This window comes from Telmatherina bonti (genome assembly GCF_933228915.1).
Source record: "Telmatherina bonti genome assembly, chromosome: 18".
Classification (NCBI taxonomy): Eukaryota; Metazoa; Chordata; class Actinopteri; order Atheriniformes; family Telmatherinidae; genus Telmatherina; species Telmatherina bonti.
The window spans coordinates 26,216,645-26,228,887 of record NC_136616.1 but is presented as its reverse complement, the minus strand read 5'-3'; the positions used below and the strand labels follow the sequence as shown (position 1 = coordinate 26,228,887).

The following is a 12,243-nucleotide window of genomic DNA, read 5'->3' as shown; positions in this document are numbered from 1 at the left end:
TGGGCTGCAACGGTTTGCGGGTGATTTACTAAGAGCGATTGTGTAAATGGGCAGCAGGTGCAAACGTCCGTCTGTTGCAGAGTCCTTATTTAAATGAGGGTTTTGCATGTGATGTGATTTGCAGCATGGTGAATTTGGAGAGAAGGCAAATAAATCTGACTGCCACACAAATAAACGCCATATGGGAGCAGAAGTTAATGCTGTTGGTAAAACAATGCAAACAGTTAATGAAGTAAAAAGATGGTATGAAGACAGTAGAAGGTGAATAAAAGAAAAATCTAAGAAATCCAGAAACCAAAAAAACAAACAAACCAACAAAAAAAGCAACTGAAAAAAACAAAAAACTTGTTTGCTCTCAGTTCGTGACCGCAGAGTGCGTAAAAACCTAAGAACTGTGACCATCCGGCGACATTTGGCATAAAGGACTTCGACAGCACTTTTGAAAAACGGTACAGGGAATCCCTGCTGTGACACACAATATCTGTCATTTACAGGTGTGTGTGACTGATTTTAGTCCTGTCCTGTGGAGTGGTCACCATAGTGGACACCTACTTACAAGCTTTTTGTCTTTCACATGAATGAGGATGGTTTATTTGTAAATGAACCACTTCATTGGATGTTAGTGAGTCATCCAATACATTGAAGAATAAATCAATATATGATATAACTGAACATAAATCCATATATTGTAATAATGCAACTTTCCCTATCTTAAAATAGGAAAAGAAAATGATACATCGATATTTTTAAAATTTTTTACATAATTGTTATTATATATTGTTTTTATAAATATTATATAGATTACATTCAAATAAATCAGTAAATCACATAAACTCAAAATATCACTAATAAACAAGTGTCATTGCATTGTCTGTGGAAGTAAAATTCAAGGTAATGCATACATTAATCGGGTTAGAGACAGATACCCATTTAAGTAAATAATATCTTTAATAAAGCACGATGATTGTATTATTGACAATTATTGATTATTATTATTTTCCAATGAAAATGTATTTATGTTAATATTTTTTTTTAATGAAAAACACAAAGAAACTACAAAGTATATCTTGCATCCTTAGACCAGGGGTGCCCAGGTCTGGTCTTTGAGATCTACTGGCCTACAACTTTTAGATGCATCCCTTCTCCAAACCACTGGAAACAAATGGCTAAATTCCCTCCTCCTCATGTTGCCCAGTTCTGCTGAAGCCTGGTAACAAGACATTCATGTGATTCAGGTGTGTTGGAGAAGGGTTGCATCTTAACGTTGTAGGATAGGGGATCTCGAAGACCAGACTTGGCATGCCTGTTTTAGACTTCTTACAAACTAAAAAATTTGAAGCTTTTTACATCCTCTTATATATTTCATTTAATAATTTCATGACTGGTCACAATAATAATTGACCAAAACCTTGAAATACCCGGATGTCTCATTACTCTTTCCTTATTGTGGTTCATACATACTTTCATTGATGGATGTGTCATTGCTTTTTTACAAAAAGCCAAACTACAACACAAGATATACCATTACAGTTAAAGTTACTGCAATAATTTTACAACAGATGTTATCAAAAATGTTTATAATTAATCCATGATGTGTTCGTCACATGAAGTCTACAAAATACCCAGTAACTAAATCTGTCAGATTTCCTGTAAAACCCTTTAAAAACTTCTCCTTTTATCTGCAATGATCTGAGTGTCCTGCAGAAAAGGAGATCAGCTCCATCCTTAGACTAACTGTGCCCCTCCATCCAGGACCATCGTGTCTCTGATCTACAATGTGCTGAAGACCTTCATGGAGATGAACAGCAAACTGTTTGATGACCTCACTGCCTCCTACAAAGTGGAGAAACAGAAGTGAGTATGACTCACCGTCTTCGTGTGTGTGTGTGTATTTGCGTCACTGGATAAACAGCAACAACAAGAGGAAGAAATACAAGTAATCTTAAGTCATGTTTGATGTGGTGTTTGTTCCATTATCCATTACATTATATTTCACGTTCTGGGTATGCTTCACTTAGGTCATCTGTTGATCACATCATGCCTCCGGTTATTCATGCAGCTCGCTCTTATCCACCTCATCATATACTGAGACTTGGTCAGTTTTGAGGACAGAAGTTTGCCGCCGAAGCTTTATTTCTGGACATGCAAGGCTTTCTGAACTGGTAACTCATTTCAAAGTGAACGCTCAGGATGAAGGACTGAATAAAATATTTCATTCATTCATTCATTCATTAACCTAATCGCTTAGTCCGATTAAGGGTCACAGGGAATCCCAGCAGTCTTTGGGCGAAAGGTCGGGTACACCCTGGACAGCCTGCCAGTACATCGCAGGGCCTGAATAAAACATTTGATTATCAAAAATTTGTTTTGAAGTTAATTATCATAAAGTTCACTAAAGTGGTATTTCACTGATTTGTTTTATTGGAAATAAAATTAAATTTCAGTGATGTGTTTTGCTTTTTGATGCACCTGTCTTATAGAAAGATGTCTTCCCGTTTCCCGTAGAAGAAGCTGGTGCACTTACTGTATCTCTGCGGCAGGATAAATGATAATATGCAGCTTTAAAACAGTCACTTCTTTGTTGCAAGTTGACAGAAAATGTGTACCCAGTGTGTTTGGAACTAAGATCTTGACTAAATGACTGTATATGGTAAACTGGAATGAGACAGTATTGATATATTTCAGCGTTTCAAGCTAAATATGAGATACTGCAGGTGAAATAAAAGAAATGAGGAATGGAACTAGGGCTGTGACAATATGCTTTTGTCCCGATTCGATTTGATGCAGATTTTTTGGGTGCCGATTCGATTTAAATTGCGATACTCAAAATTCTTCAATATTGATGATTTTTGTAAATTAAAAACAGAATAAATTTTATATAACTTCTTTTTGCTAGTAATTTTTCTTGATTTCAGTTAGGAAAAAACAACACAGTAGCCAGATCATCATTCTGCTGCTATAATGTCCCAGAAGACAAGTAAAAAGATCAATAAAACCAACAAAAATGAGAAAATTTTTTATAGTGGAATTATTTTATTTATTTGAAAAAAAAAATCGATCATTTTGTAAAAAACTTTATTTTAAAATTGTGAAGAAAAAAATCCCGATTTCCGATTTCCCCACCCCTAAATGGAACTAACTTTGGACATTATAGAGCCATTAGAAAAATGGCAAAAGACCCATCAGCGCAGGAACATTTATACATATATATATATATATATATATATATATATATATATATATATATATATATATATATATATATATATATATATATATATATATATACACCATCATTGAGTCTATGTCGAACCTCTTGTTGTCAGTGTTTAATTTAAACTGTATGTGTTACCTTTAGTGCAAAAAAACATTGTGTTTAGTCTGTATACAGCTTGTTATCTGAGTACATTCCCAGCAGGAAGTGATAGAAGTTAAAATGTTTTTGTTTTTCAGTTAAACTGACACTAAGACAAGAAACCTGCAGTAGAGAGGTGGCTCCAGCCTGTTTTATTTAAGGACCCCTTCCTGGATCTACCAAAAAGCTGCCATTTATTTACTTTGGAGTCTGGTTGAAAAAAAAAAAAAGTGTTTCCAGACCCCTAAAACACCAGGTTCATCCCAACTTCATTCTATCACCCAGGCTCTGTGGAGTCAAAACTTTGTGGATCCCTGTGCTCGTTGCCCCCCCCCCCCCCCCCCCCCCCCCATAGAGAGTCAGGCACCCTGGCTTAAAACCACTGCTGTGGAGTGCCAGTTCTTGGTTATCCAACAACAATGTCGGGATTATCATAGAAAATGACAGTGTCAGCTGTTCTGACATGCAGCGTTTGGTGCTGCTGTGTTCTGGCCTTAAGCAATCTCTTTCTCTGATGTCTTTGTCTTCGGCTTTGGGTTTTATGTACCTTTATAACCACATTAACCTCTGCTTGAAAAGGGAAAGATATACAAAAGAAGTGCTTTCAAGTCACGGGGTGTATCATTAGCCTGCCTCCGAGCTTGTTTCTTTTTTCTGTCATTTCACTTCTTTGCCTTCATTTCCTTTCTACTGCCTTGTTAGGGAGCTGAAGCGAGAAAGGGAGCGTGCAGAGCTCTGGAGAGGCCTGGAGGAGCACCAGGAGCGCCGGATGCAGATGCTAACAGAGGCCGCCAGGAACCAGCGCAACCTCCAGGAGCGGGGCGAGAGAGGAGACCCGCTGAGCCCTTCGTCCCCACAGATGGCTCATTCTGACCAGCCTGAGCCTAAACCCAGTGGGGCTTCCTCTGGAGCCGGGGAAAGCGCCACCTAGGTGCTACTCCACAGAGATAGGATAACATTAGGAAAGGGGGAATGGGTGATAGAAGGCAGGGACTTGAGGTTGATTTGAAAACATTGGGAGACAGAAAAAGGTACCACAAATGCTCACAGTTCTTTTTCACCTTGGACCATGGCGGTTGCAGCTTTTTGTTTAAAAAAAAAAAAAAAAAAAAAAAAAAAAAAAAAAGCTGCAACTTCTGTGATGCAGGACTGTACCTTTTTTCCTGACAGAGTTGTGTGAAACTGGTTCAACTTGCTGTACACACATCATATTGCAGATCAGAAGATGAATATCATCACAGGCGCAGACTCATTTTACAAAAACCTGTTTTGAAAAGTGGTAGCTGGCTTGCTTCAAATCAGCCTCAAAACAGATCAAATGTCTTCTGGTGCAACAGTTCTAGTCATAGTCTGCACTGTGTCTTCATATTTATCTTTTGGTCTGAGATGCTTATTCAACATGTGGATAGCACAATGCATTCATACAACAAGAAGCAATTTCACACACATGTCCCAGAGTTCTTGCTGCACAGACCAGACACAGAAAATATTGATCCTATGCACACATGTATAAATACACAGGTTTAAATTGACTGTAGAGTCTCCATTGATCCAATATATTACCCTTCACCCTAACCCTAACCATCACAAACGAATGCATAACCAGGGGGTCACCAACTGGGGTCCTTGAGACAGATCCAAATCTTTGGATAAAAGATTTACTTTGTACCAATGGAGACTAATTCCACCCCAACATCCAAAGGAAATCCCTATAAGGCATGTAGCTGGATTTTCATCCCCATGATGTGGGAAAAACAAGTAAATACACACAGAGGTGGTGGTATTTCCTGTAAATATCAGAAGACAAGCTGTATACAGGTCAAACAAATGTCAAGCAACAGATTGACATTTCTGTAACACACACATTTTTGCACAGATACACATGTCTGGTTGTGGCGCTAACTCCTCTCCCAATCTGCTGGGTTTCACCACAGGATGAGCCTGAAGTCCCTTAAAGTGAAATTACAGCTGATGAAGATGATGACATTGATATAAAGTACAATAATGTTCCTTCTTCTTACTTGTTACTCTACTACTACTACTCTACTCTAAGTACTACTGATGATGATGTTTTTATATATATATACATACGTCTCTGGATATTTCTGTAGTGTATTATGGGAGAAACACTAGTGTAGCAGAAACCATAAAGGGGAAGGCCGACTCGAAAACTGAATTCACATCACATGCTCAACAAATGCGGCCATATTGTGAGTGCTGAAATTCAGCAGAACTCCCCTTTAACAGACCTAAAACATGGGAGAAATGAGCTGGATTCACAGCAGGTGTTTTTCTTTTCTTTGAAATGCTTGACATGTGGAGTGTGGCAAGTATATTTTGATGGGGTCTTCCACTAAAGTCTTCGCATAATTAATAATAAAAGGTCAGATTTCCTTTGTTTAAAGGTGCCCTGTAGAGTTTCTAATGTAACTCACTAAAATGCATTGCTTGCAACCTGAAGGCTTTAAAACAATGCAACTGTGTTGAATGTGTCTCCTTCTGAATTTGTAACACAGATTTGTTTAAAAGTTTTTAAACCCACCTTTGCTTGTAGTCTTTTTCACTGCAGATGATATTTTCTCAACTGCCACCAGCTATTAATCAGTAAAAATGCACCTCAGCATACTAAAAAAAAAAACCTCAACTAATCCCTGAACATAAAAACATGTCAAAAACTCCATAGGGTACTTTTAACTTTATTGTTGCTGCTTGTTTAGAACTTTAATTTTTATTTTTTTGATTTTACAATTATCAAACTCAGCAACTTGCTTTGTTTTCCCTCATAGACTTGTGCTTTAGAACCCTTTTCCATGTAAACAAAAAAGTAAACAAGCGTTTAAAGCACACGCCACAGCTGTTTCAAACCAAAAGAAAAACACCTTAATCCAGTTAGATTTCTCACCCAGGAACGTCTGTAGATTCAGCAGACCTTAATGCTGCTTGATGGTAACCATGGCGATGACAACTTTTTTCATTGTGAACCAACAAAATCTGTTTATTCTTGTCTAATCATTATGATAGAGTGATGGGATGAAGAGAGGGGGGAAAAACAACAAAAAAAAAAATTATTTTAGCAATATTTTCATTCTTTCAGGATAATCTGTGTTTTTAGGGGGTTAAACAGGAAGTGGGTGTCACACCCTAATGTTTACCGCCCACTCTTGTTTTTACTCCTGTTGCGTCCTTGATGTTCACATTGTCTTAAAGGTACTTTTCCGTGTGAATTCATTTGATAAAAAAAAAAAAGACTTTGCTTTGTAATTATGTTTATTTATTTTCTTTGTTTTTGTATGATCTTGTTCATTTTGTGGAAAACCAATTCTGATGCTATTTATTTTCTATTTGATCAGGAAATGTAACCTTTGAAAATGATGGTCAGGGTGTGTGTGCGTGCGTGTGTGAGTGTTGGCGTGCATTCAAGCGAGTGAATCGATGTGCAGGAGATTTGTGCAGAGAACGAGAGAAAACGGTGATCTCGTTGCTTCTTTTTCTCTCTCCTCTCCTTCCTGAAGGAAACGATTCGAATTCGAATGTATCATAAAACATAATGGATTGCTTTGGGTTTTTTTTGTTTTATTTTTCCAATGCTTAGACGTACAACTTCCTGACGGTTCATTCGTAACCAAACATTCAAAAATCCTTCCGTTTTTTTGACCCGCCTCAGATCATGCCTGAATCAGCAGTGCTTTGAAATCCATATCATTTTAGTTTTGATATTAAACTTTCAACTTCAATCAAGTAATCAATCATTTCAAACTGAGCTATACCCTCTGAGTTTACATGTTTTTCTGATGCAACTGATAGCCTCATGTTGTAAATTGCTCATGCATCATGGAGATGAAGTTACTGCTTTAAAGCATTTTTTGCTTCCAGCATGCATAGCAGCATTTCGTGTGTACGCAGTAAGCCAGTCAGACTGAGTTTAGTTAACACTGAAACTTATGATCCATTGTTAAAACTGGTGTAAGCTCACCATGAGGTCTACTTAACAGCTATGTCTGCGCACAACATTTGATAAAGCTTCCTAATTGCGCCTCTCGTGATTCTCGTATGGAGTGTACAGGATTTATGGCCTATTGATTGCATCGAAAACAGAAATAAACTAATGAAAACCATGCCAGAATATGTGAGGGTCTAGAAAACATTATAAATGGGTGTGTGGATTAGGATCCCTTCAGTGAATAAGGACGTCACGATCTTTAATCCTGCGCTTAATCGTAAAGATTTCTCAATATCATCACTTTACATAAAAGATTGTGTCGGAACCATAACGGCATGTCAGCACAACTTGTGCACAGTAGGAAAAGTTATTTCATATGTCAAAAGTGTCATCCTGCTGCGATCATCTAAATGCAAGGCTTAATATTGGATTTAGGTGGATTTGGTTCATTACTGTGATGAAGTAAATAATAAATAAATACAGTAATTTAGCAGATGCTTTTATCCAAAGCGACTTGCATACCCTGATGTGCCTATTGAGGAAGGGGGGCAACTTGGGGTTCAGTGTCTTGCCCAAGGACACTCCGGCATGTAGTCTGGGGAAGCGTGGAATCAATCTCCCAACTTTTCAGGTGAAGACGACTGCTCTTCCTCCTCTTGCAGCCGCCTCTAGTACCTACATACCCAACTTCTCCCACTGAGGCTAAATTTGGATTTTTAATGACAGGAGTAATGGCTTTAAAGTGTATGAGTCAATGCAAAAGGAAAAGGAAACACAATATTTCTACACATTAATCTCTTTGCATTAATTATGTCAGCCCTAATTCAAACTTCATGACCTAAAAGGAGTGTTTGTGGGAATTTACATTTTTAATGTGTTGGAAAATTGAAGCAGAATAATTGTGATGATATCTGTATAAGTAATCATACCTAAAAAATGTGACATCCCTAACAGAGACCAACAGTTTTGATTGTAGGATTTTTAGAAGGTGAAAGAAGTAAGTTTGTGACATGAAATCAGGTGCTGTAGCTAAAACATCCAAACCAGCAGAAGAACATCTATTTTCTATTCTTGCTCCATCTTCTTCAACGGTTGGAGCGTTTTTCTAGGTGCTAAAAGAGAAAAAGTCAGTTTTACTCTGAACACATCATAAATGCATCACAGAGCAAACAAAGGAACAAACAACCATGTAGAATCACTCTAAACTGAGGATCCATTTAGAATCACTGTCTAATCTGACATGCATCTTTTAGGATTAATTTTGCTCATTTTCTTTTATTTTCATGCTTTATTTTTGTATTAACTCAATTTGCAGCCTTACTAGTTGATGTCATCTGGCTGGACTTGTGCACACACACCCGCAAAAAGTCATTTTTGTTTGGATTTCAAACGTTGTTTTGATTCAGGCAAGTAAGACTCAAGAACACAACCAAAAAGAGCCCCAAAAGACCTCAACTTTGTTGGCACAAAACTTGGTTTATTTTTGGTTTGTTTTGGCTTTCTCACTTACACTTTTTTCAAATGTTATTATCAGCTGGTCAAACTGACTCAAGGAAAAATGAAACCCCAAGTCTTATTGCTCGCGAGTTTGATTAACATGTCGTTCCTCAATCTTAGAATTTTTTCCATCTATTCGAAATCTGGTCCAAAACGGGAAGTGAGAGAGAAGAGAGTGTTTGTAGAGAGCTCTAGTATGACCTCACAGACAGCCATCAGATGCTGGTTTTTATTGACTGTCATGTTTCCTCTATGGCCGCATTCACTGGGCCAAAACTGAGCTGATATGACGGTATTCAGTAAAAAATAGATCGTAAAAACCAGAGGAGGAGGAAATAAGAGTTAGACACGAAAGCATGGCAATAAGTCAGAGCAACAAAATGAGAATATGTTACTGAAACCTACAACCGCATTACGTAGCAATTTCACAGAATTTCTAGATTTGCACTGTCTGCCCAATGGTCTGTGTTTGTTGTGTTGAAATAACCATAGAGAAGATGCTAAAGAGGTTGCAAAAGAAAAAGATGTATATTTTGGGGACCGACACAGCGGTGGGGGGGTTTGAATGTAGAGGCTTACTACTGTACGTAACATTACAGAGGGATGTAGAATGGAGAAAAAAAACAAAGAAAAACAAAAAAACTATGTGCTAAAAATGAAACTTCACTTTGAGAAAACACTCTTGGCGTCTGTGCTGTTTTTGTGTCATGTGTCTCTTGAGCTTCAGTTGCAGTTCATGTTATTGGTGTACATAATTAAAAACCAATATTTCGATCAGGGGGGCCCACAGTCGGTCCTCGGGGGTTCAATGTCCTGTTCCAACACAGCTGACTAACATGAAATGGATCCAGCAGACAATGAAGTTCTGCACAATGACTGATTCCTTTGAGTCAGGTGTGTTGGAGCTGGATAAATGGAAAACCTGCGAGATTGTGGTCCTCAAGGAGCAGAGCTGGACACCCCTGATTTGAATGAACCCAAAAAAATGCATATTTACAACTGTATTGTAGTTTAGAGGAGAGCAGGTCGATATACTTCAGTGTAAAAGAAAAAAATCTAATTATTTTTGTGACTGTATATTTCTTCAGCACTTTTTGTCAGCTTCTGGCTGAAATGCTTCATTACCTTTCCTGTTCCTTTAAGACTTGTCTGCAAAGGTTCGTCTGCTCTGATTGGTTACCTCAATGTTAAAAAAAATTCTAAAATACATGGCAGCTGCACAGCGGTCGCTTGGAGTCGAACAATTTAATAAGTTTGCTTTGTTCACATCACTTATGTTGACATAAACAATGGAAGAAGAGCCACGGAGACATTTTAAGGTAATTCTTTAGCTAATTCATACACTGCTCAAAAAAGGGAACACTTAAACAACACAAGGAGGACATCAGGCTGTTGGTCATCCCCGACAGAAATAACACAAGACTGTCTCACAGGATGACTCTTAATGGACAGCAGAAAGTCAAATTATGAATTATGGTTGAGCTAAAGGGAACAGCAGCATTGTTAATTTGTCTTTTGCCATAAACTGCCCAGACAGCGACCATTTCACTTAATTTGCTGCTTTCTCCCCTCTCTCTTTCATATACAGTATATATGTATATATTTGTCTGGTTGCACACACAACTCTAAAGACATGATGAAATTGCTTTGCTTAAACTAACAAGATAATCATCCATAAAAGATGTTAAAAATGTCATCACTGAGCAAATCTTTAGGCATATTTCTCATGAAATGTATAATTCTTCAGCCCTGCACTTGTGTAAGTTGTGTGTACATTTTTGTCATCTACCTGCTTGTACAAGGAGGACAGATTCATTATCAGTCATTGAGATCTCATATTCAAAAGAAACTAAGGCCAAAAGTTTCTTTTGAATATGAGAGAGCTGAGCCAGAAGGCAAAGCTCTTGATTTACCAGTCGTTCTACGTTCCTATCCTCACCTACGGTCATGAGCTGTGGGTCTTTACAGAAAAAAGGAGATCTTGTATGCAGGTGGCTGAAATGAGTTTCCTCCACAGGGTGGCCTTGCTTTCTTTAAGAGAAAGCTCCTCTTGATGTTCCTCCGCATCAAAAGGAGCCAGTTGAGGTGGGTAGGGCATCTGGTCAGGATGCCTCCTGGACGCCTCCCTGGTGAGGTGCTCCAGTCACGTCCCTGTGGGAGGAGACCCCAGGGAAGAACCAGGACACGCTGGAGGGATTATATCTTTCGGTTGGCCCGGGAACACCTTGGGATCGCCCCCGCAGAGTTGGCAAATGTGGCTGGGGAGAGGGAAGTCTGGGCTTCCCTGCTTAAGCTTCTGCACCGGAACTCGATCCTGGATAAGCGGCAGAAGATGGATGGAAGGATGGACTAACACCAAAAACGTCCTACATGGTTTGAACATAACATTGTAAAGTTAGTACAATTAATCAGTTTCTGTAGATACAACTGAGATTCAATAAAAAATATAGGTTGTCTCTGGTATTAAATGATGGTCAATTTCAGGACACATCCACTAAACTCCTTTACCTTGAATTTATCAGGAATTTCTTTTCTAGTAATAGTAAATATAATAAAAAACAAACAAAAAACCATATGTGACTCTGCTTTAAATGGTTTGAAGATGTATTTAGGTTTGGTGCTGCCTCTCCTCACATCAGAGCACAGCAAAAAACGACTTGGAAAAAAGATGTACTCAGGGAGAGATGCAGACTGAGGTTATAAAAGCACAGACAAGCACAGGGACTCTCCATTATTTCTGATTTGGGGTCTAATGGTATTTTATTGTAATTACTGTGATGTCAGAGTGTCCGTCCTCCCTAATGGCCTTCTAAAAACAACTAGGGCAGATTGGTTCCATTCACTGGACTGTCTGGACAGAAAGACATTGGAGTCCTGCAGCTAAGATCCTGCAAGTCTGGCTTGTAAGGTGAGATATTTTTATCTTCTTTTAAACATTTAATCATATAATAATACAAGTACCATGTCAATAATTTTAAAAATAACAATAATTTTTTTTTTTTTTTCAGTGATGTTCACTATTTTTGTTTTTTAATCCATCTTTCTTTTAAGATCTTTGTTAGGAAGTAAAATGTCCCCAGGAGTATAAAGCAAACTTAGCAAGCAAGAAGAGAAATGCAGCTTTAACAGCATGAGAACACAAGAGGCTCTTTTTACTCCAGTGTCAGACATTTTGTTAGTGTAATACTTCAATATGTATAGTAAATTAAAGGTGTTTGCAGTAGACAGACAATACACTAGAGGGAGTTGTGAGTCATGTTAAACGTCTCAATGTGTTTGATTCCTTTTTACTGGTAAAACCTTGGACATAAATCACCTAAACTTCAACAATAAGTGTTTGCAATCTAATGTTCAGGGTTTTTCAGTTGTCATTTTCTTTATTGGTAATTAATAATCAACAATCAATAAAAGGTCAATACTAACACATGATGAAAGTTGACTTGTTCTCAAC

At 37.9% G+C, this 12,243-nt stretch overlaps 1 protein-coding gene across 1 annotated transcript in view; it reads left to right on the top strand.

Moving 5' to 3' along the window:
- The window catches only part of ppp2r5b (protein phosphatase 2, regulatory subunit B', beta), a gene marked incomplete at both ends in the record, with an annotated part of 47,069 nt that extends 42,783 nt beyond the window's left edge, over positions 1-4,286 (top strand). The window contains 2 exons of the mRNA XM_079257713.1: positions 1,753-1,854; positions 4,058-4,286. Coding sequence (XP_079113839.1) covers positions 1,753-1,854; positions 4,058-4,286 — 331 coding nt within the window. The remainder of the gene's footprint in view (positions 1-1,752; positions 1,855-4,057) is intronic.
- Between the last annotated feature and the right edge of the window lie 7,957 nt (positions 4,287-12,243).